At 41.6% G+C, this 25,352-nt stretch overlaps 1 protein-coding gene across 5 annotated transcripts in view; it reads left to right on the top strand.

Moving 5' to 3' along the window:
• PPP4R1 (protein phosphatase 4 regulatory subunit 1) overlaps nt 1-25,352 on the top strand; it is a 66,299-nt gene that overhangs the window by 38,946 nt on the left and 2,001 nt on the right. For all 5 annotated transcript variants that reach the window (XM_058692704.1, XM_058692703.1, XM_058692702.1 and 2 more), the window contains 9 exons: nt 5,470-5,993; nt 12,264-12,436; nt 13,754-13,849; nt 16,382-16,567; nt 18,248-18,409; nt 21,404-21,504; nt 24,287-24,407; nt 24,505-24,639; nt 25,102-25,243. In XM_058692704.1, coding sequence (XP_058548687.1) covers nt 5,470-5,993; nt 12,264-12,436; nt 13,754-13,849; nt 16,382-16,567; nt 18,248-18,409; nt 21,404-21,504; nt 24,287-24,407; nt 24,505-24,639; nt 25,102-25,243 — 1,640 coding nt within the window. The remainder of the gene's footprint in view (nt 1-5,469; nt 5,994-12,263; nt 12,437-13,753; nt 13,850-16,381; nt 16,568-18,247; nt 18,410-21,403; nt 21,505-24,286; nt 24,408-24,504; nt 24,640-25,101; nt 25,244-25,352) is intronic.

Below are 25,352 nucleotides of genomic sequence, written 5' to 3'. Positions count from 1 at the left end.
TGTAAAATAAGCATTCTCTTCTTAGTCAAATCAAGTGTTATATTATTCTCTGAATACACTATGTCCTTTTGATTCTCCCTGCTTTCTGTTCGAGAGCTGTTCTGTTCCACCCATATCTCATGTAACAAAGTGAATGTCAGCATGCTTGCTGTCTCTGGACTCACTACCTCCACAAATCTTTTCCTGAGCTTTTGGGAAATTCAGAGCTTTTGCATCTTGGCTGACACTAGCAGTGGAATGAGAGTTCTAATTTCTGATCCATAGCTTTTCAGTTGTGCATTTGCAGATATCACCTAGTAGACTACAAGTCCATCTGCTCTGGCAATCTAGTTTTTTATTTTCATGTAAAAGAACACTTTCACTGAGCCTAGCACATGGTTGGCACATAATAAAGCCTGAATGAATTGTAAGGAAATAATTTATTTAAAAAATGTATTTTAATGCTTATTGGTTTTTGAACGAGAGATAGCATGAGTCGGGGAGGGGCAGAGAGAGGGACAGAGGATCCAAAGTGGGCTCTGTGCTGACAGCAGAGAGCCCCGCAAGCCGTGAGATATGACCTGAGCTGAAGTCAGACGCTTAACCAACTGAGCCACCCAGGCGCTCTGGAAATAATTTAATCTCAGAAGCTTTACATAGCTATGCCACTTACGCCAGTTTTTGTCACTTTAGCCTAATGCCAGCTGTGTGAAAGTGAGATTGCTGTTGGTACAAATTTATTTCACTAATGCGAAAACTCCATTTATTTATTTCACAGTACTAGAAAGAGGTTTATGTTCTTTTCTTTCATGTCAGGATATAGAACTTCTTTAACCAGATGTCCCACAGGTCATTTTCTCCTTGAAATACAATGTACTTATTTTTGTAGACCTGGAGTCTCTAATAGGAAACTTAGGTAGACGCTAAAGGAAAATTAAGATTCTGTTACAGAAATTTCTGGCTTACCCTCTTGTGCTCTTATTACCTACATCTCTTAGGAGATAGGATAATTATCTCATTTTGCAGAATCAGAGGTCTCCCCAGGTTTCAAAACAATGTGTGCTTGTATGATAGTATTTGGAAATCTGACAACTAAGAACATCAGAATTTTGGTATTTAGCAGCTTGATCTTGCATTGACTGTTAACCTAGCTCCAGGAAAATTCAGTGTTTAGATAATTTATATTTTTGACAGTTTGAAGCAACTGTTATCCATACATGTCATTCTTCCCAGAATTTAATCGTAGGAAGAATTTTTTTGTCTCTTTAAAACCATCCTAGGAGTTTTTTGTTTGTTTTGTTTTTTTAATGTTTATTTGTTTTTGGGAGAGCACAAGCAGATGAGGGGCAGAGAGGGGGGGACAGAGGATCCAGAATGGGCTCTGTGCTGACAGGCTGACAGCAGCGAGCCCGATGTGGGGCTCAAACTCACGGACCGCGAGATCGTGACCTGAGCCGAAGTCAGGTGCTCAACCGACTGAGCAACCTCGGTACCCCCTTACTAGGAGTTTTAAATACAGACTAGTATGGTAACATCAGGCAAATAGAATGACTTGGCCATTCTTCTTCTTCATTTGGCTAAGAATATTAAAATTTAATCTTTTTTATGTTTTTATTTTATTTTTAAGAGAGAGAGAATGTGAGTGGGGGCTAGGGGCAGAGAGAGAGGGAGACGCAGAATCCAAAGCAGGCTCCAGGCTCTGAGCTGTCAGCACAGAGCCCGACATGGGGCTTGAACTCATGGACTGTGAGATCATGACCTGAGCTGAAGTCGGAAGCTCAACTGACTGAGCCACCCAGGCCCCCCTAAAATTTAATCTTAATGCCACGGTAAGAGTAGTAATCAAGGAACTTCAGGCCCATGGAATAGTTTTACATACTGAATGACTTTTTTTTTTTTTAAATGAGTTTATTTATTCATTTTTAAGTAGGCTCTATGCCCAACGTGGGGCTCAAATTCACAACCCCAAGATCAAGAGTTATATGCTGCACCAACTGAGACAGCCAGGTGCCCCTGAATGGGCTTTTAATTGTATTCTTTTTGTGTATTTTAAATGCAGGTGTTTTTAATTTATCAGATAACAGATGAAGTCTTACAAGTTTTAACCCCTTTAGTCCACACTCTCACCAAGCAATGTCTTGTTACTGTAATTATTAAAAATTTAATTTTCGGGGCGCCTGGGTGGCGCAGTCGGTTAAGCGTCCGACTTCAGCCAGGTCACGATCTCGCGGTCCGTGAGTTCGAGCCCCGCGTCAGGCTCTGGGCTGATGGCTCGGAGCCTGGAGCCTGTTTCCGATTCTGTGTCTCCCTCTCTCTCTGCCCCTCCCCCGTTCATGCTCTGTCTCTGTCTGTCCCAAAAATAAATAAAAAACATTAAAAAAAAAAAAAAAAAAAAAAAAAATTTAATTTTCATATCAAAAAATAGCAAAAATAGCATAGAGAATCCCATATACCTTCAGATCCTCCAAGTGGGAATATTTTACTATATTTGCTTCACTGTTTTTCTTGAGTTCTTTGAAAATGTTTTAGACATGATACTCTTTTTACCTCTCTTAAATATTTCAGCATGTGTTTACTCAAAATGCAGACGTGACTACAAAACCACAGTCCAGGGGCGCCTGGGTGGCGCAGTCGGTTAAGCGTCCGACTTCAGCCAGGTCACGATCTCGCGGTCCGTGAGTTCGAGCCCCGCGTCAGGCTCTGGGCCGATGGCTCGGAGCCTGGAGCCTGTTTCCGATTCTGTGTCTCCCTCTCTCTCTGCCCCTCCCCCGTTCATGCTCTGTCTCTCTCTGTCCCAAAAATAAATTAAAAATGTTGAAAAAAAAATTAAAAAAAAAAAAAAAAAACCACAGTCCAGTTACCAAAATTAAGAAGTTAACATCATGCAGTAATCTAGAGACTCCATTCAAATTTCACCAATTATCCCATTAAAATTCTTTAAACAAAAGTAAAACGATGTCTTCCAGTAAGGAGCACATGATTGGAAAATACTCATGTGGAAGAAATTTATTCGGCATGGCAGCACTAGCTTCAGGAACAGTTTCGGAGAGGGAAGGAATCTTACAGGTTGTCTAAGCCGATCCCTTCTGCATGAATAAGGAGTAACTGGAATCCGAACCCAGGTTTATGGGGGTGCAGTGCGGGCACTGGGGACAAGGGCCAAGACCTCGGGGCCCAGCGCTCCCACAGGCGTAACAACTCTCCTATGTACCCTGACTGACTGTAGTCCTAAGAAGAGAAGGGAAACGCCAGAATTTAAATGCTGTCGTTGTGTGGTATGTTTTCAGATGACTTCTTACATATTTTTTTCTATGTTTTTGAAGTTTCTTTAAAATAATCACGTGTTTTTAAAAATACGTATTTTGGAAAACAATGTGAACATTACTATGAGATAAAGCCCAACTGGGGGGAGTTGGTAATTTCTCGGTGGCTACTTACCTGGGATATTACACAGCTGTTAACGGCCCCTTCGGTTTGCTCGGTCCTGGTGAGCCCCCTGTTTAGTATCTTTTACTGTGTCTGTTTAAAGGCACATGCTGTTTCAAGGGAGCACCTTTAATTTTTTTTCCTCACGTTCACCTTTAAATTGACCTGCACCACTCATCCTTACTTCCCTTTCATATTCCTTAGAAAGAGGTGGCTCTTTCCCCATTTAATTTGTGCACCTGTGTTCTTGAGCGCATGTTCTTTCTTCTCCAAAGATGATGCTTTCTCATCGGTTTTGCCAGTCTCCCGTGTCTGCACTTGCTACATCTCTGCTCACCTCTCTCAGGCATCACTAGAAAAGCGCCCCCGCTCTGTTACTCTGTGCCCATCGTGTTTTCATTGACCTTTCTCGCCTTGCACGCATCAAAGCCCCGCACACATCCTTCTGAGTTGGTGACCTCCAGATCTGTCCCCGGTGTCTGACCAGTTTCCCGTGGGCATCCCCACCTGGAACGCACCCTAGATAGCTCACATAGCCTGTCCAAACCAGAACCCCATTAGCTTTCTCATTAAACTGTTCTGGCATTTTCCACTTTCATTTGGTGCTACCAGGATCTGTTCTGTCACACTAGCCAGAAATTTGGCAGTTTCCAGATTCCTCCCTTTTGTTTTCTGTCCCCAGCATGGAACAAGTAAACATACCCTATTGGTCTTGTCATCATTTGAATGTGTTTACTTCTTCTCTAGCCCCAGCCTTGCCTTCATTCACAAAGTCATCATTGCCTCTCACCGCCCTTCCCATTGTCTCTGCCTTCTATCTCACCTCCACCCCATTTCCTACACCACTTCCAGAATGTTCTCTCAAAAATAACGCATGTAAAATGCAGTTTTCTAATTCCTACATTATTCCCTGTAGCCCATAGGATCCATTCCATAGGTGTTTGGCAGGGCACATGGTGGTGCTGGTGAAGTTTTTCACCCTGGTCACCTGTCATTCCCTTCTCTTAGCTGTAAGAAACTCCGGGTGGCTTTCTGAGTATATAATACTTACTCTGTCACTCCTGCTTTTGCATATGCTTTTTCTTTCTTGAGTGCGTTTTCTTCCCCTTAGCCTCATAAACATTTACTGGTTCTTCCAAACACCACTCCTGTCATTTCCTCTAAGCCTTTGAATTTCAGCTCCATTCACAGTGCTCACCACTCTGTGTGGCAGGTACTTGGCTTGCATGTTTGTTTCTCCTGTCTGCCTCCAATTGTAATCACCCTGACAAGGCCTGCATCTCATTCCCATGTGGATCCTCAGCGCTGGCTTCATTTCCTGGCTCCTAGTAGGTGCTCAATATGTGTTTGTTAAATTTAATTGAATCAGATAAAATATAAGGGATAAACATTTGAACTTACTATAGCGCTTTAGTTTAGACAATGGATGGTAATAATCAGTGGACTCGAATTTAGGAGCTTGTACCATCTGTCCTTATCAATTAAGTCGTGACTCTATTTTGAAAAAAAATCTTTGGGAGTAGAGCTGGAAAGAGTGGAAGAAATTTAAAAACCTTTATTTACACTTAAGTGAATTTTAACATTTTGTCAGATAGGATCTTTTCTAACACTATTATAGAGGTTTTTTCCTTTTTTATGTAAACAAGTAAGTTTTATTTCTCAGCTTTTCAATGTCATTGGAGCAGTGGCAATACCATAATCCTCAGAATCAGATCATTTTTTAAATGCATTGTAGGAATTTATCTTCCTACAGTTTTTCTTTAGTTTATTGAAATTAGCATGGCATTTAAGAATCCTGGGATTCTACAGTGTTATCTTTTCCAACTCTTGTAATACTTTAATATCTAGACTTATGCTTAACAGATATTTACATCTCTGAACACAGAACAACTGATGGAAAAAGAAGCATTACCAGTACATAAACTATACAGTTTGTGTGGATAATCTTTTTAATTTTTAATATTTAACTTGTTTAAATACTTTATGTAGTATCTTTCATTGAGTTTTTTCCAGTAATTATTTTTATACTTTCATTTCTTTTTTCCCCAACTGAAACAATAAAAGGATCAGAGATCAAGAAGTCCCAGAGGATGTACAAATCAGGCCAGAGGATGTTTCTTCAGATCCCAGTATTAGTAATTCCAGTGTCAAACTGGAAAACATGGTGGAAGAACATGCTGAAACATCTAGGAAATCTCCAGGTGAAATAAGTGTTCCAATGGACAGCTCTTTACTTTGTACTTTGTCCTCAGAATCTCATCAGGAAGCAGCTAGTAATGAGAATGATAAAAAGCCCGCTAACTACAAATCTGCATTACGGCCAGAGGGTGGCACCAGCTCACCAGATTCAGCTCTCTTAGATCAGGAATTGTACAACTCCTTCCATTTCTGGAGGACTCCTCTTCCTGAAATAGATCTAGATATAGAGCTTGAGCAGGGCTCTGGGAATATACTCAGCCCAGAGAGACCAGAAGAAACACCTGAAGTCACCATACCAGGTTCTTCAAATATCACTATGGCCACCAGAAAGGAACTTGAAGAAATGATAGAAAATCTAGAGCCGCATATTGATGATCCAGACGTTAAAGGTATGGAAGAGTCCATCAACTTCTTTACCCTAAAGCTGATATAAACTATCATTTGGTGATCCTTTTTCCTAGAAAAATTGCCTTTTAAGAATTTGTTTTCACCATCGTCATGTGTTCTTGTCTTGGTAAATACGCTTAATCTGATTATTTCGTAAATTTCATTTAGATAAGCTCATCCCTGTGTTTCTGATGGTAGCGTACATATACAGATTTGTTGATTTACAAATCACTTGCCCTGAAATGTTCACAATCATTCAAACCGTGCTTTGCATGTACCATTTCAAATCTGGAGCCGTGCCTTAACTATTTTGCTCTGGGTTTCATTAACTTTTTTATAAAATAGCAGCAGATGCAGTGTTCCTTTTTAAGAAGGGACTGTGGTCTAGTAACAGAGATATGTTTACTGTAGAACGTGGTGTTTTAAGAGCTGTAAACATGTATAAGAGTCAACTGGATTTCTTTTTCTCAGTTTTGACTTTTTTCCCATTGGGTTATTTGTGTATCACCCAGATTCTTTCATTGTGAACAATAGCCCTAAAGGTTGTTTGATGTTAGAATAAAGAGGGGCCTCTTTCTAAGGGGCAATATGTTCTAAGGCAGTCTGTGGGAGATGAGGCACGCTGGAACAGTCCCCATTGTTCTGCCCACTGGGGCTGGGACCCGATGCAAGTGTTGTCTTTCCCTTTGAAGACTAAAGCCCTCCTCATGACTTTCTGTAACCATTCAGTGAAATAGTATTCCAAACAAAAAACAATTTTGGAAAAGTCCTGTAACTACTCATCTTCAGATCTATCACTTTGTGGGTTTTCTTTTCTTTCTTTTTCTTGTTAGTTTCAGAAGCTAAAATTTCTAAGCTGTCGGTTTGCTCAGTGTTGGGAAATACCATTTTCTTTTACTGTTTATTTTTATTTTTGATAGAGAGCTCATGTGAGCAGGGGAGGGGCAGAGAGAGAACGGGACAGAGGATCCAAACGGTCTCTGTGCTGACAGCAGAGAGCCTGATGCAAGGCTTGAACTCACGAGAGCCGTGAGATCATGACCTGAGCCAAATTCGGACGCTGAACTGAGCCACCCAGGCACCCCAGGAAATACCCATTTTTAAAGCAGATAAAGGGATACCTTTAGTATTCTTCTAAAACATACAAAACCTGCTTCTTTAAACTTTGAACATTATATCAGGGGTGGTCAAAATCATAGTTATCTTCATTTGGCTTTAATTTATCATTTTCAGAGATTTTCTATAATTTTACCCTTGGAGAAAAATGATCTGACTAAAGACAAATTCATATCCTTGACATTTGAAAGTTATTTTTTTTAATTTTTTTGAATGTTTATTATTTTTTTTAATGTTTATTTATTTCTGAGACACAGACAGAGCACAAGTGGGGGAAGGGCGGAGGGAGAGGGAGACATAGAATCCGAAGCAGGCTCTAGGCTCTGAGCTGTCAGCACAGAGCCCAATGCGAGGCTCGAACTCACAAACCGTGAGATCATGACCTGAGCTGAAATTGGTCACTCAACTGACTGAGCCACCCTGGCTCCCCAAGTGTTTGTTAATTTTTGAGAGAGAGACAGAGAGAGAGCAGGAGAGGGACAGAGAGAGAGGGAGACACAGAATCTGAAGCAGGCTCCAGGCTCTGAGCCGTCAGCACAGAGCCAGACGTGGGGCTTGAACGCACGGCCTGTGAGATCATGACCTAAGCCAAAGTCTGATGCTTAACCGACTGAACCACCCAGATGCCCCTGAAAGTTATTTTAATTTAACTGGCAGATGGTCAGTTTCATTTTTAACCTTTTGTGTTAGGTTTATTGGAATATAATTCAGATCTGTAGAATCCAGCCTTCTGAAGAGACATTTGTGGAAGAGTAGACACACACAAAGTTGTGTGTGACCCTCACCACTGTCAAGATGCAGAACTGTTACCATCACCCTAGAACATTCCTTTGTGCACCTGTAGCCAGTCCTTTCCTGCCCAGCCACTAGCAACCACTGACCTGTTTTCTGTTCCTGTCATTTTGCCTCTTGCGGAATGCCACATAAATGTAATCAAGTAATATAAGCCTTTTTTGAGTCTGACTTCTGTCGCTTAGCATCATGTTTTTGAGATTTATCCTGGTTATTCCATGTATCACTAGTTCATTCCTTTTTATTTATTTATTTTGATCATTCCTTTTTACTATATAATGAAACAAGGGCAAGAACAGAGGATGGAATATTTCTAATAGAATATCCTATTTTTTATCTCGTGGTAGATTATTTTTTATGAAAAACAATCTTACCACTTTCTTTGCTCATTTCTCAGTGTGGCTTCTGTCACTGATCTTTACCCATGACCCAGGATTCCACAGTATATGACAGCTTGGTGATGTAGCAACTACTGAGGCTTTTGTTTTGTCAGAAGCTTCGTCAGAATCTTCCCTTAGTAGTTTGTCTCCAGCCCTTCCACACTTGTCCACCCCAGATGAGGAGCAGTGAGACACAGAGAATTACACCTCAAACTAAAGATGTTCATAGCTGAGGGTACTCAATTTTTGGTAAACATTTATAGTTTTTAGCTTTGCAAATTTTACTATTCATTTATTCAGTTGATCAGGCTTTAGTAACTGCTATTTTGAATGAATCTTATGCTCCATTTTTATGAAAAAAAGATTGCTAGCCCAGCTTTTTTGGCCTGTTCTGGGGGCTCTCACTGCATTATAGTACCTGCTAGTTCTCTGCCATCGTAGCACTAACAAATGTCAACTGAAACATTAAAATGTTTTAATAAATAGCTAAAAGTGCTATGCATAGCGTGCTTTTTAAAAAGACCTGCATGTACATGCGAGTTTTAGGATATGACCTTGTGTTTCCAAAGATGGCTAATACTATTTGACTTAAAATAGTACCATAAATTTACAGGCTGCAGTTGAGAGATTTCAGCACAAATGCTATATTGTGATTTAGTCAGTGTTCTTTCTAAATTATCTCTTAAGCCTGCTGCAATTTAAATTTGTTATGGTATCCTTTCTGCCTGTAATAATGACACTTGCATAACCTGTGCATGGACTCGTTCCCTCAACATTACTTACTGAGCAGCTACTGTTGTGCCAGATACTTTCCTAAGCACTAAATATCTAGCAGCCACAAACCAGACAGAAATCCCAGCCTCCGAGAGCGCAGAAGGATGAGACACTTGATGCACAAACTGCCTGTGTCAGATGTTCTACAGGAAAGTATCAGTGGGCCGTGTTGGGCATTTCTGCTTAGGCTACAGAATGCTTGAATTTGTAGTTTTATTGAAATCTGAGGACATGTTTAACTTCTGTTAATTTCAGTAACTGTGCCTTAGTTTTCCATAGCCAGAGGGTGTTTTGAAGGGATATACCTTAATTTTGGATGCTTTCTCGTTTCTGATTCTGCCATTGGGGTAGCCATTTCCTTCAAAACTATCAGAAAACGTCCACGTTTTTGAAAGGCAGAGAACTTTAGTCCAAAATTGGGACACTAACTGCTGCCCATAGCTGGGCTACAGTAGCTGGGCTACATAAGTAGTTCATGTGTAATTTTTGCATGTGTAGATTTTTGTCAGCTGGGCTATAAAATGGTAAGGAAGCAAGCACACTGCCCAGAGACAGTGTTTTAGGGCATATGCTCAAAAGTCGGGTTTCCAAGTTCCCAAGCCTCTGTGTCAGTCGTTCCTTTCCTGTGTTGCTAGCTGTCCAGCGGGCAGTGTCATGGGAAGCAGTAACAAGGCTAGGGTTTCTTTTTTTAAGGCAACCTTTGCGTAACAGTCTTGCTACTTTAACTCTTAACCTTCTTCAAAGCAGGGATTTTTTTTTTCTTTGTGGGTTTTTTGGTCAAAAAATTCAAGTGTTTCCAGGGATTAGAATGAGATCTTCTAGTCAGAAAAAGAACCCTTTCTGTGTTCTAGAACAGAAACGTAGCCTACATGGAAGGCCAAAGAGGGAAATAGTCAAATGTGAAGAAGGTGTAAGAGATCCCCTTTTCTAAAATACTTACCAAGGGAATTTGAGGTTTTTCTGTCTCTGTTCAGGGCAGCTACAAAATCTCTGTTGCTGAGCTGATTCAGGATTGAACTCTGAGTAGCCTTATTGATGCCAGCTTGGTTTACTCTAGCTAGATTCATGGACTACAAAAGGAAAAAATGCCTAGGCTCACAAAATACAGATTTCTACCCAATTTAGTCCCAGTGGGAGAATTGAGCCATTCTGGTAGCTGTGGTCAGAATAATGTTTCTTGATTGAAATCAATGAATGGTTAGGAATTTGTGACTGCCCACCAGTATAATATGTGGAAGAGTTAGAGATTATAAAGGTTTGGCCTAACTCTGCCAGCTTCTTCAGGGAGTAAAATTCGAAGTTTCTAGGTTGTCTCTGTTTCTGAGCATGAGTCACTAGGGTCTGTGTTTCTTTCACCAGTCCACGATGAAACCAGCCCCGGTTCCTGGGGTTTCCATCTGTATTATAAGTAAAATGCAGATCTTGATGAAGGACGTGTGTGTTCCGTTTTCTTAAATTTGTCATGGTGGTGGATCCTTGTAAGAGGTCAGCATTAGCCAGGCATTAGAATCTGCCTCATTCTCTGGCTGGAGAATTGAAGCCGATCAGGGTTCTTCAGGAATCAGCACTAGGCTCTGTCTTTCTGATCTTTATGTATCAATTTTTTGAGGAAGGTAATGTCACAGTGTAACTCATTTAAACTTTTATGAACGCACAAACATCAAAATAGACAAAGAGAGGGGCGCCTGGGTGGCTCAGTCGGTTAAACGTCCGACCTCAGCTCAGGTCATGATCTTGCAGTTCCTGAGTTCGAGCCCCTCGTCAGGCTCTGTGCTGATGGCTCAGAGCCTGGAGCCTGCTTCAGATTCTGTGTGTGTGTCTCTCTCTCTGTCCCTCCTCCATTCACACTCTCTGTCTTTAGCAAATAGAGAAAGAGAAGTATGTGGTCCATGTAGAGATAAATGACTCACGTAAGGCATTTTCCTTGAAAGGCTTTCATTAATCAGTTACTTCCAGGGAAGCAGAATTAAAATGCATTAGGGCTCTCTCTCACACACACCGCATGCATTTTATGTGGGACAAAACATTTTAATTTTTAGGTGTTGTGCAGTCTCTTTTAGTACTGTTGTGATTTTGGTTTGGGAACTTAGTAGATTCCAGAAGGGGGACCTAAACCAATGATAAGGATTAGTAAAGATTACAGCTGGAATTCTCACAAGAATGAGCATACTTTTCATGAGTGACTTTTTATGATTAAACACCTTCAGTTTACTTACTTAATTTAGCAACTAATGACCTAATAGACTAGAACTTCATCCTGTATGTCTCTTGTATCTCCGTTTCCGGGTTCCCAGTGTGCTTGGGCTTAAGTGTCAGAGATGGCTGTAGCACAGTAACGGATTGTCTTAGTGAGAGAGCTCTGATTGCTTTTTTTATAATCTTTAAGTAGAGAGGGGACATACTTTCTGACCTTCGTACTAATTAACTTCAAAGTTAAAATTGATGAATTACTATATTTTGAGCTTCCAGGTGGATTGTTACTTAAAGTGAACTCTAAGCAGTGTTTTTGTTTTTTTGTTTTTTGGGTTTTTTTTTGCTAAGTGTCTCATTTGTTTTCGGGGAAGGAAGAATGCCTTATTTCAGTTTTGAATCGCTTTTATAAAAGAAAATGTAACTCGAAATGTAGACAGTGCTATAATTTGTCATCTTGGTTTGCTGCAAGCAAGACAGCGCTCAATTTGGGATGTCTAAGTCACTCATTGCATGTTCAACAGGAATTAGGGGAAAATAAAATAAACTGGGATAAGATATGAGATGTTGAAATGTAATTGCAACAAAAATCTTTGTAATTACCATTGTTTTATGTTGGCAGGGCTTGTGTGACTGCTCTTCTGCTAAACTAGCTTAGTAAGTAAGCCTTGTCAGTTCGATTCCTGCACTACCAAAAAAACATAGTTAACTTCCATTGAAATTGACTCCTTTTAATAAACTGGAGGTACCTCCAAAACTAGATAGCTTCTCTCTTTCATACTAACGCAGAATAATGTACAGTAGTGGATAAACATTTTTAATCTCATGAAAGCATATTAGTTTTCTCCTTTTTCTCCTGAAGGACTAATGATTTACCACAGTAGTTTTTTTTCAGCTTTCTGATGGCAGTGTCACAAAAGTGTGCATTTCATTGATAACCTGTAATGCAAATGGAGAAAAAACTGGCAAGCGCACCGTTGGCTCTGCCGCTCACACGCCCTCTCCCTGTTCCGCCCACAGCGCAAGTGGACGTGCTGTCCGCCGCGCTGCGTGCTTCCAGCCTGGACGCCCGTGAGGAGGCCAGCGACGCCGAGAAGAGGAGTGACGGGCAGGACGCGCTGGGTGCGAATGAGCTGCCAAACTGTAAAACAACTCACGACGCCTCCGTGCCTTTAATCAGCGATGCCGTTGAGGTAACGCACTCAGTCGAGCGTTTATCCAGTGAGAATAGTTCCAGTGCGAAAAGTCTTCTGTTGGGGAATAGTTGCAGCCGATCACTTTCGCGTTAGTACGTTCCGTTTGTGGCTGATGGCCTCAGCTCTCCCTCTGGCGTAAAGTAAAAGTAGTCGTCACCGCATCCTGTCTTTGTGGCGTTAGTGTCATGTTCAGTGCTTGGAGGCGTAAATCCCGATCCTGTCTACACGACCATTTGAGTAGCCTCAATGTGTTAACGTAGCTCACTGCAGTGAAATAGTCTTACTGGAAACAAAGCCCTTTATCAAGAATAATTAACTCTTCCCTTTTCTTTTTGGAGAGGTGCTTTGTTTCTGCTCGGACCATTTCACTGCAGCAAGCAACACAGTATTCTGAGCGGAAGATCGGGACTTGAGGCCATGTTGCGGAGGGGCCAGTGGCATTTTCTGGACTCTGGAGTGTGAGGGTGGGTACTGTTACTAGCATCATCTTCGCTGTGTACTTGGAGCTGTTCTGTGTGATCCTTCCCTGATCTCCTCCTGCATTCCCCCCCAGCCAGCATCATTTGGTATCAGTATTTCTTAACCCTTGTTTATATAAATAAAGGATAAGCAATATGCCACTGGTTGCCAGACTCCAACCGTCACAGATCAGAGCAGCTTGAGTGATAAGCTCCGGAAAAGGGTGCCTACATACACACCGGGGATGGAGAGGGTTCTTGGAGTGTCAGAGGATTTCTGTTTTGTTTTTTGTTAGGTGACATCTGGTAGAGTTAGAAATCTTTTAGAATACCAGTGCTTCAGAATGAAACCCTGGCCACCTGTCAGCATTGGAGATTTGAATACTGTGATACCTCTGCATTTTAGAAGGTGTTTTGTGTGTTTTGGAGGTTTTATTGGAGCTGTTAAAAAAGTGTATTTGTGAAATAAGAGATAGCCAGGAAGAGAAACAGTAGAAGAAAAGCTACGTATGACCTCCCATGGCCTTTAAAACGTTGACTGAAAGCCCCCTCTAAATACTATCTAATGAATAAGCTAATTTTAGATATTTGAACCATTTCAAAACTATTTCTAAATTTACATTTTAATGAGCTTATTCTGGAATTCATTTTCATACATTTAGCAACCTATTCGAGTTTGACTTAGGGGAAGTTCTTAAGAGGTCTTAGGTATGTTTACAAGCTTTTAAAAGCATGAAGAATTTATGTATGTATATCATCTGGCAGTCTTGAAAGGTAAGTAACTTAGTAAGATGGTTTAAGTGAACTGAAGGTTTAAGAAGGGACGGTTGTTTACGTAAATGTTTTTCCCTAACAGAATATGGACTCTGCCCTTCGCTATATTCATAACGACTCGGACTTGAGCACCAACAGTAGTTTTAGCCCTGATGAGGAGAGGAGATCTAAAGTACAGGTGAGTGACAAGCCTTTATGTGGTGTGGGTCTTGTCCATTCCTGTTCTAAACCCATTTCCCACTGACTTTGGTCCTTCTTACGGTAAGTTTTTTTAAAAATAAGACCTAGTATATCATACTTTCGATAAGAAAATTCAAATGGAGTAAAACGCCAGCAGAAATCTTCCTCTTCTCATACCTGTGATAACATCCTTTGGAGTAACCACGGATCACAGCTCCTCGTATATTTCTTCATAAACGTTTCATGGGCACAGAAACATGCATGCATACCCCTTTTTGTCTGTCAGAGACAGAATCATGCCGTTGTACCTAGGTATGTCATGATTGCCTAATTTGCCAAGAATTACAAGATACAGCTCGATTTCAGGGATGATAGTAATGAAAAAATGTCCCAAAGCCACATGAAGTGCCATCAGTGACAAGTTATACTCCAGTTTCAGAAATTTTAAACGTGGGAAAATGTGTTGATGGAATATTTGGAATATGGTAGTTTGTACCTTGCGTGCGTGCGTGCGTTGATCTTTCCATGTGCATGCCATCACCCCCACCCCCACCCGCCACGGGAGCGCAGTGGCCATGCATCGTGGCCTCTGTTTTGCAAAGACTTTACGCCTTTTGTGGTTCCTTACTCGCCTCCGGGTTTAGTCCTGTGATTTTACAAGCAGTGCCGCACTCGTTGTGATTATGTGTGGCATTTGCTTCTGGGACTGTAGATTTCCTAGGTCAGATGGTGTACGTTCTTTTTCTGTTTATTGAAAATAAAATTGGTGTTCACGGCGTTGTGAAACAATCTTTTAACCACTCCTGTAGAGATATTTTCAAGTTAAAACAGACTGTCTCATTCTTTTAATGAATTTATTTCCGTTTTAATTTACTTAAATTTTTTTTTTTTTATGTTTATTTAATTTTGAGAGAGAGAGACAGAGACAGTACAGTGTGTGAGCTTGGGAGGGGCAGAGAGAGGGAGACACAGAATCCAAAGCAGGTTCCAGGCTCCGAGCTTTCAGCACAGAGCCCGATGCAGGGCTGGAACCAACAAACTGCGAGACCACACGCTTAACCGACTGAGCCACCCAGACGCCCCATTTTACTTTTAAAAGATTTATAAGTTTACGTAGTTCAAAATTCAAAAGGTACAAAGGCAGTCAGTGATAGTTCCTTCTCAGCTTTTCTCTTCTATCCATTTGGCTGCCCCCAAAGCAACCAGTTTTGCATTTCTTTTGTATATTCTTCCAGAGCTGCATTACATATACGTGAGCAAGATTGTGTATACGTCCTTCTTTTCCTCACATTTATGCAGATGGTTAGATGTTTACACACTTTAAATTTTTATAGATGGGGTGCTTGGGTGGCTCAGTCGGTTAAGTGTCCCACTTCGGCTCTGGTCATGATCTCACTGTTTGTGGGTTCGAGCCCCGTGTCAGGCTCTGTGCTGATAGCTGAGAGCCTGGAGCTTGCTTTAGATTCTGTGTCTCCCTCTCTGTCCGTCCCTCCCTTGCTTGCTCTCTCTCTCTCTCTCTCTCTCTCTCTCAAAAAGAAACATTAAAAAAATTTAAAATAAATATTTATAGATAGTTGCTCAATTCCCATCTAAAATTGGAAATTTTGGTGGTGTTTTTATAAAAATACATGTTGGTAATAGTGCACATGAATGCCTGTTTTCTCACATGTACTAGGTTACATCAAACTTTACAGTCTTTGCAAACATTACAATCCTTGGGATGTGCTGGTCTTTTAATGTTTCTTTTAAATTTAGTGATCAGTTCTAATCATCCTTTGGGCTGTTACCAGTTTTAAGATCTTAACCATTTTTCTTCTAGGTTTGCTTTTGTTTATTTATGTATTTCCCTTAGCATGTTTTTCTTACCTTTTTTCAGTTAGTAGATACCTAAAACTTTGAGACTGGGTTTTTCTGTTAGTTGAGATGCTATGTTAAATTCATACATTTAGGGCACCTGGGTGGCTCAGTTGGTTGAGCACCTGACTCTTGATTTTGGCTCAGGTCATGATCTCAGGGTCGTGGGATAGAGTCCTACATCGACCTCTGCACCGAGTGTGGAGCCTGCTTAAGATTCTCTCTCTCTCGGGGCGCCTGGGTGGCTCAGTCGGTTAAGCGGCCAACTTCGGCTCAGGTCATGATCTCACGGTCTGTGAGTTCGAGCCCCGCATCGGGCTCTGTGCTGACAGCTCAGAGCCTGGTGCCTATTTCAGATTCTGTGTCTCCCTCTCTCTGACCCTCCCCCGTTCATGCTCTGTCTCTCTCGGTCTCAAAAATAAATAAACGTTAAAAAAAAAAAAAAAAAAAAAATTAAAAAAAAAAAAAAAGATTCTCTCTCTCTCTCTCTCATCTTAAGATGTCTCTCTGTCTCTCTTTCTCTCTCTTTCCCTCTGCCTCTCTCCCGGTACTCACGCTTGCTCTCTCTCTGTCTCTCTCAAATAAAACAAAAAATTTAATAGATTTAAAAATATGTTTGCCTGATTTATGTCTACACTGCTAAAATGAATCACTGTGGTGTCTCTCTCCTCATTAGGATGTTGTGCCTCAGGCTCTGTTAGATCAGTATTTATCTATGACGGACCCCTCTCGTGCCCAGACGGTCGACACGGAGATTGCTAAGCACTGTGCATACAGCCTTCCCGGCGTGGCCCTGACGCTCGGCAGGCAGAACTGGCACTGCCTGAGAGAGACCTATGAGACACTGGCGTCAGACATGCAGGTGAGCAGGGCAGCTGAGGAATAAGCACAATGTGCGTGGATGGAAGGCGTGGTGGTTTTCCCGTCAAGACCTACTAGAATTTCTGTCCATGTTCCAGCAAATACTCAATGTTATGGGATAATGGGCCTGAGCTCAGAAGTAATACCAAAGAGGTTTCTTTTTGTACGGTCCACGTTCCACCGTTTGGAAATTATCATCACAGTTACGTGCCGAAGTTCCTAACTTACAAACGTGTTGCTGTCTGAAGTTGATGTATAGATTCATTCCAGACATAGTGTTGTAAATGGCTGCTTTGATTTTTTTTTTTTAAAGACCTTAATAGAGCTGTATGCGTAGCGTTGGCACTTCTGAGCTCTGGCCCTGGGTCAGGGAGCGTTGCAGTAATAAAGGTGGGGGAAGTTCCGTGTGTGCTGCGTGCTTGTGTGTGCACTTGTGCACTCTTTGTCCAGACCCACACGCTGCCACCACCGCCCTCTCTGAAAGAAAACAAAATGTGAAGTGTTGACCCGGGTCATCTTGTCTGGATGTCTGTGTATTTTTTGTGGCTCTTTTCCCAGATTTTGTTGACTTAACTTCCCCTGCCATTAGGTCTGGTTTCTGTATTGTACACCAAAATTTTGCCCCTCTTGCACAAAATCTGTTCCTTCAGTGAAATTTAATCTCTCGGTTATTAAGAAAGCAGTCTGGTTAGACTGATTTATGCTGTGATATGAATGAGTTTCTCTTAAATGTGTTAGTAATTAATGCATTTTTCAAGGAATCATGCTGTTGATTAAGCAAGGTAGGAGTTGAAAGTAATCTTGAGAGAACATAGTTTCATTTCCTCCACTGACCTATGAGTTTAGGAAGCCAGGGTCCGGGTGAAGTGAATTTATCCTGTGTTCACACGCTTCTTCACTAGTAGAACTGGGCAGGGGCCACAAAGGCCCAATTTCCAGAGTGCTGGTGGTTTTCCATCATCAGTCCACAGACCTTTCAGGGTTCCTGGTGACGAGGAAGGCCCTAGACGGCTAGGGCTTCATGCCTTCTCTGTCCCCTCCACTCCATCCGAACACCTCTGCCTTCATCTGCTTGATGTGTTGAATGTGGGTACAAAATTTTATTTCAAGAACGGGGTCTAGAGTGCTTGCTGTAAATAGCTTCTCCTCAAGCAGAGTGTTTTAAGGTAAGTAACAAAGTAAACATTTTACAATTAAAACAATCTGAAGAAAAACATGTTTTTAATGTAAATTTCCCTACGTTTACCTATTCTTACATTTCCTTAGTTGTCACTTCCTTAACAACCAGTTTCATTACTATTTTTTAATCCAAGATAGGCTGTACAGGAATCAGAAGGGGAACAGTCGAGCGAGGATGATGGATGTGGGACACATCCTTAAATCGGGCATCGGGGGTTCAGAGAACTACAGAGGTTATGCCATTAGTGATTTCCAATCATTTTTCCCTTCGTAAGTGGAAGGAGAGAATACGTACTGTGCAGGGCTTTGAAATTTTCTCAGCCAGTTTTTGGTACATAGCATACATTTAAAACTGAGGATCTATTACTTCCATTACTTCAGTTCTGCTTTAGTTGTTAGAGATGGTAACGTTCCGATGTTAAGTTAGCCTTCATGTACTGAGAGTGAAAGCACTCAGTACGGTGTGCTTCGCTTGTGAACGTGGTCCTCTCTGTCTCTGCAGTGGAAGGTTCGTAGGACATTAGCCTTCTCCATCCATGAGCTGGCAGTTATTCTCGGAGATCAGCTGACGGCTGCAGATCTGGTTCCGATCTTCAATGGATTTTTGAAAGACCTCGACGAAGTCAGGATAGGTGTCCTTAAACATTTGCATGATTTTCTGAAGGTAACTTTTAAATTATTCTGCATAAAAACACACTAAAGTTCCACTGTGGATTGAAAGTTTTGATTTTCTATTCCCACCAAGATGAAGTCTCTGTACGTTCATGCGTCACAAAATGTAGCCATGAGTTGACAGATGTAATGACTTAAAAAAAGAAAATAGTCCTGTTCTCATCACTTTTGCTGGTGTTCTTTTAATTTTTAATTTAGAATATTTACACCAAATCTCATTTCTAAACGGTGTTATGTCATGACTACAAACACTTGTACTCCCCCCCCCCAAAATTATTGAATTACATACAATTCAGTAATACAATACATACATACAGTTATTGAAAATACATACAGAAATTCCATGAACATTAAGTTTGGAGGCTTTATGATATTTTAGGAGTCTAGAAATTTCCCAGTAGTCTTCAGTCCTTTGGTGTGGATCTCTGGCCTTGCAGATGAACAGCTATCGTCTTAAAAATTGTTAGTCCTGGAATATTGTTGTTTTTTAGACTTTAACCTTGAAATGGGCTCTTGTAGTTTGAGGTTTTGAGGTACAGAAGTACTGTAATCCTGCTTTTAAAAAAATTTTGATACCGTGGTGTTACATTTTATACAGATCACACTGAAATTTCTTGTCCCAGTAATGTCCTTTACAGCTTCCCCCGCTAAATATCAGAGTCCAATCAGGAATTGCATGTTGAATTTACTTTTTTTTTTAAATATTTGTTTATTTTGAGAGAACAGGTGAGCAAGAGCAGGGGGTGGGGGCAGAGAGAGGGGGGAAGAGAGAATCTCAAGCAGGCTTTGCACTGTCAGCGCAGAGCCAGATGCAGGGCTCAGTCTCACAAACCATTAGGTCATGGCCTGAGTCAAAATCAAGAGTTGGACATGTACCTGACTGAGCCACCCAGGTGCCCCTGCATATTGAATTTAAATATTGTATCTCTTTAGCCCTCTTCAATCTAGGACGGTTTCCCTGACTTTTGTCTTTATTGTCATTGGCATTTTTGAAGAGGCCCACCTGTTGTTTTCCAGAATGCTCTCAATTTGAATTTGTCTGAGTATTGATACACCGTGAGACTCAGGTCACACAGATTTTCTTTGCAGGCACATTGCCTGTGTATCCTATCGGGAGGAACATCATCACTGGTGATGCTGACTCTGGTCACTTGATTATGTCAGCACGTTTCCTCTGTTGTAACAACCTTTCACCTTTGTAATTAATAATTACTTGGTGGGGGGCACCTCCATGGCTCAGTCAGTTAAGCACCTGACTTCGGCTCAGGTCACGATCTCACGGTTTGTGAATTCGAGCCCCACGCTGGGTGAGTTTGAGCCCTGTGTCGGGTAAAACACAAGCCCTGCTTTAGGTAAGCCTTGCTTCTCTCTCCCCCTCTCTCTGTCCCTCATTCACTTGCTTGTTTGTTCTCTCAAAAAGATAATAAAATAAATGAAAATAATTTTAAAAATAATAATTACTTGGTGGGGTGAGTCTTTTTCCCCCATGTCTCTCACACAGGGCTTTCGCATCTGTGCATCTATACATGGTCCTTGCCTAAATCAGTGGTTACTGTGTTGGTTGTAAAAATCTGATTTTCGATTTTTATAATTTCTCCATTATCAGTTGGCATTCTCATGTAAAGCTCATCTTTCCCTTCTCTCCCTCCCTGTTTTTGGAAGGTTTTTTAGTGTGTGAACTCCAGATTTTTTTTTAACTTTATTTTTTTTAGGTATTTTTTTCTTTACATTCCTTGTCTTCTCTCTCTCTCTCTCTCTCTCTCTCTCTCTCTCTCTCTCTCTCTCTTTTCTCAGAATTCTTTTCCTATTTAGTGTAATCCATTTTTGTCCTTGGTTGTGAACATCAGCTTGGCTGCCAGGAACCCCTGAAAGCTGACTTCTGTGCCCCTTTTGATCTGTGCCCTCACATTTAAGCACATCCTTATTTCCAGGCCCACCTCTGAGGACTTCCTCTCCCCTAGTCCCGAGTCAGCTCTTTCTCCAAGGAGCCTGGTATTTAGAGAGTGGAGAGTGGTATTTAGAAGCCAAGACCCAGGCACTGGATATGCACACTGCTCCCATAGTGTCATTTCCTTTACTTTTCAGGGGACAGACAGGAGCTGGGGGAGTGGCAGGGGAGGTGGGGGGCTTTTTTTGGTTTGTTGTGTTTAAATTATTGAGTTCATCTCGATCATTCAGCTTCTAGTCCCATACGATTTCCTCTCCTTTTTCCACTTCATGTTTTTTCTTTCCTCTCATGGTAAAAAACTCTGTTCTTAACACGAATATATTAATTCGTTTGTTCAGTTCTACAACATACATGAAGTAGTTTCAGAATTACTGCACCAATAATAATTCTGACATCAACTCAATTCAGTAACATTCAAGATTTCCTTCAGCACTTTGTCCTTAGAACATATCCCACAAACATGTATAGTCAGAGTACTTTTTTCTGTGTGATTCTTACCTGTTTGATGTACAGTTAAGTTTGCTTCTGTTGGTATCACATCTATGGTTTTCCCCCTTGCTGACTATAAACCTACTTGCCCATACCTGTAGCACAGTTACTGGGATAAATTCACTCTTTTCACTCAACAAATATATATCGATTACCTACCATGTGCCATCACGGTGCCATCCACTAGGCTCACAGATCTGAGGAGGAGCACATTATTGTCTCCAAAGAGTTCGCAGTAACGAGGGTGTCCAGTGAACAAAGCAGGTCAGTGCTACCATAAAGCTGTGCCCAAGGTGCTGTAGGGTTCAGAGGAGGTCACACATGGCCCAGGGAACAAGTATTTCAAGAGGGTAAGACTCTTGGTGGTAAATGGGATTATCAGGGGGAAATGAACTTAACAGTTTTTAGAACAATTAGATGTACCTACCACATCTGTTCTCCTTCAGAAGAATTAACTATATTGTTTATTGCAGTCGTTTGCAAGCAGTGTGATAAAAGTAGTAATGCCCATATACTGTTTTAGTGCATATTTTCATTTTGTCACTTCAGCTTCTTCATATTGACAAAAGAAGAGAGTATCTTTATCAACTTCAGGAGTTTTTGGTGACAGATAATAGTAGAAATTGGCGCTTTCGAGCTGAACTGGCTGAGTAAGTTCTAACAATTTATTGGACTATAGTTTGGAGGGATGTTTACTTACTTCCTATTTACTTTTTCTAGATTTGTTCATTACTTTGAGCAGATACAAATGTCTGTCTGATGTTCTATTCCTTTTAATATGTCTTGAAATGCAAGTGTTGACAGCAGTGAATTTTCTCAGCTTTTTTTTTTAAGCCTGTTTCACCATTTTTTATTATTATTATTATTATTATTATTATTATTATTATTGTGATAACATACACATAACCAAATTTGCCCTTGGTGAAATGTAGTAGGTTCAGTGTTATGCAACCATTAGCACTCTCTGGTTCTGGAACATTCCATCTTCCCAAAAGGAACACCATACCCTTTCCCAGTCATTCCGCATCCCTCTCTGCCCTCGACTTCTAGCAGCTGTTAACCTATTGTGTATGGATTTGCCTGTTCTGGACATTTCATATAAGTGGAGTTTTATCACATGTGGCCTTTTGTGTCTGATTTCTCCACTTAGCATAATATTTTCAAGATTCATTCGTGTTGTAGCAGGTGTCAGAACGTTATTACTTTTTGTGACTGAATAATACTGCATTGTGTACCACTTTTTAAAATCCATTCAATTGATACACGTTTGGGTTGTTTCTACTTTTTTGGCTGAAGTGACTGGTACTGCTCGTAATATTCAAATACAAGTTTTTCTGTGAACACCTATCTTCAGTTATTTTGTGGTGGATTTGCTGGGTTATTTGATAATTCCGTTTCATTTGCTGAGGAGCCACCAAACTGTTTGCCACAACAGCTGTACCATTTTACATTCCTATGAGTAATGTACAAGGCTTTAGTTTTACCACATCCTCCCCAACACTTGGTATTTGCCTTTTTTAAAAAGATTATAGACATTATTATAGTGGGTGTGAAGCAGTGTTTATGGTCATCTTCATTTGTATTTCCTTAATGACCGGTGGTGTTTAACACCTTTTCATATGCTTGTTGACCATTCGTATATAATCTAAAGAAATGTCTATTCAGATCCATTGCCCGGTTTTTAATTGGGTTTATCTGAAGTTGGGTTAAGTTGTAGGAGTTCTGTATATGTTCCGGATTCCAGACTTCACTTGCATTTTTAAAAGATATCTTTGCCGGATATAGAATCGGGACTGCCAGGTTGGGTTGTTGTTTGTTGTTTTCTTCATACCTTAAAGGTGTCAGTCCACTGAGTTCTGGCTTGCCAGGTTTGGACTGTAAATAGGCACACCTCTTCTGCCCCTAGTGTGGAGGGTTGGGTCCATCTACTCAGGAGCAAGCTGGGTTTGGGCTTGTTGTTGCTGTGATTGCCTTCGGTGCAGGATATGCTTTGATTCTTCTCGCCGGGGCCTGCCAGTGCCTTCTGCTGAGGGTGGGGACTGGGGTGCCAGGGGGCCTTTTCACGTGTTAGCATTCCTCCCTCAGCTCTCGTGCACCCCTGCAAAACGGGTGGGTCTCTTCCCTTCCCCTGGCTGTAGGCTGCTGTGAGGACGTGGTTGGCTCGTGCTGGAAAAGGGGAGAATCTTGGTTATTTGGGGAGGCCCTGTGTGCCTGGGCTTTCTCAGAATTCTGCCCTCTCCCTGTAACATCCAGTTTCTGCCTTGTGTCTGTGGTCAGTGTTGGGCAGAGGCTCCTGCCCCTCCTCAGCAGAAGGAGACTTGTGCCTGTTATCAGTGCAGGGTCTCAGCTCAGAAGGTTCTCTACCCCTTTCCCTGGAATAGAGTTTGCTCTTCTCCTCTGCCCCCAGCTGCAGTGTCTGCCTGCACCCAGGCGTGGACAGGCTCTGCCGCCCCTCCGTCAGCGCCTTAAGGCTCGAGCTGGGTAAAGAGAAGGACCCAGGAGGGGAGTGCGCGGGGTTTGATGCCTGTCCCCCAACATGTGTCAGTCATTTCCTGCCTGCTAAGGGGCCTCTCCACTTTGCTTACCTGATGCCAGACTGGCTCATGTGGTGTGCGCCCAGGGAAGGGAGGCCAACAAGAAAGTTTGCAGTGTCACAAAATAAGAGTTGATAAGTGTGCCCCTGTCTCTAAGGATTTATGTTTGTGTGTATACACAGGTACATTGGTCATCGCTGCGTTATGTATATTCATGCCTCTAGCTTATTCCCTGCCGACTACAAATGTCAATAATCTTAACCATAAAACCTGAAAGGCAAAAGTCTCATTCGTATCTGAGGTATTTCTTGAAGGGCATTGTTGCGTCCACTCAGAGTAGCGTCATGGACACTGTCAGTCTTCAGGTCTCGCGAGACATAATAGGAACACTCGCTAGAGGTAGAGGACCTCTTCACTTCTCTTATCCCTCGTAAGCCTGCCATTCCCTTCAAAGCTGCTCAGAGCCTTGGCAGTTCCACACCAGGCTACCTGATGCTGCCAGAACTTCTTATTTAGAAAACTGATTTGTAGGTGGAAGTATCTCAGTATCTGGACAATACCTGTGGAAAAAAACATGTTCCGTGTCCCAGTTGAACCTACTAGGAAATGCTTTGCTCTGTGTCAGTCCCTGCGGACACAGAATGCCACATTTGTCTCCCTTACGTTCAGAAGGCAAGAGCTACTTCTTGAACTCGCAAAGCGTTTAGATGCATTTCCAGATACACGGAGACTGGAAATAACTCTATGCACGAGAGACCACACTAATCATGAGTCTTTGCATGCACTTGTCTTACAGACAAGTGTCCAGTGGGACAGATGATTTACATGATTAACCTGTTTTCATTTATTTATTTTAAAATTGTAATTATATTTTTATTTTTATAATTCATTTTTATAGACAGCTGATTTTACTTCTAGAATTATATAGTCCCAGAGATGTTTATGACTATTTACGTCCCATTGCTCTGAATCTATGTGCAGATAAAGTTTCTTCTGTTCGTTGGATTTCCTACAAGTTGGTATGTGTTAAAATTTTTATAATTTTAGAACAGCTAACTATTTAATAAGATCTTAGAACAGAAGACATTCCTCACTTGTGTGTGTTCACCCTCTTAGGTCAGCGAGATGGTGAAGAAGCTGCACGTGGCCACGCCACCCACATTTGGAGTGGACCTCATCAATGAGCTTGTAGAAAACTTTGGTAGATGTCCCAAGTGGTCTGGTCGGCAAGCCTTTGTCTTTGTCTGCCAGGTAAGTGAAGACTTACCCATTTGTGACCCCTTTCTCTATCTAAAGCTATGTTTCTTCTTTCACTCTTGGCCTCTCAACACCTTGTTTCTTATCCCTGCGGAACAGAGTTTTGCCAGGTGGCTTTTCACAGGATCACCTGTTCCTCGGAGTTGGGTGTCTGCCATGCCCATCCCACAGCCATCCACTAGAGGGCGCTCGGGGTCCACGGCCCATGGCGCATGTGTGCAGATGAATGTGACTGCACACTCCAGGTCTGCGTGGAGCCACTTAAAAGCTGTGTGTCTGCAGGGACTTAAAATTTTGTCATTTTTGTTTTGAGTTCCCAGGTACCTGGACTATTGGTTTGAAAGGAAGTAACTAAAATCTGTAGCACTTAAGTTGTCACTAAAAGATAACGCTAGCTGGTATTATGGTTTGATAGACTAACTTGGCAAATCTAAAGCAGCTGTTTCTCTTCCCTAGACTGTCATTGAGGATGATTGCCTTCCCATGGACCAGTTCGCTGTGCATCTGATGCCACATTTGCTAACCTTGGCAAATGATAGGGTTCCAAACGTTCGAGTGCTACTTGCAAAGACATTAAGACAGACCCTACTAGAGAAAGGTGGGTGGGTAGGTGACTGTGTTAGGAAAACCGTACGTGGCAGGGAGGAGGTTCGTAGACAACATGGGTAGATAAGTCGCTAAGCAGGAATAGTGTATGTTCATAGGCA

Source organism: Neofelis nebulosa, chromosome 11, assembly GCF_028018385.1.
Source record: "Neofelis nebulosa isolate mNeoNeb1 chromosome 11, mNeoNeb1.pri, whole genome shotgun sequence".
In the NCBI taxonomy this organism is placed as follows: domain Eukaryota; kingdom Metazoa; phylum Chordata; class Mammalia; order Carnivora; family Felidae; genus Neofelis; species Neofelis nebulosa.
The sequence above is the reverse complement of the archived record's forward strand: the minus strand, read 5'-3'. Positions and strand labels throughout refer to the sequence as shown.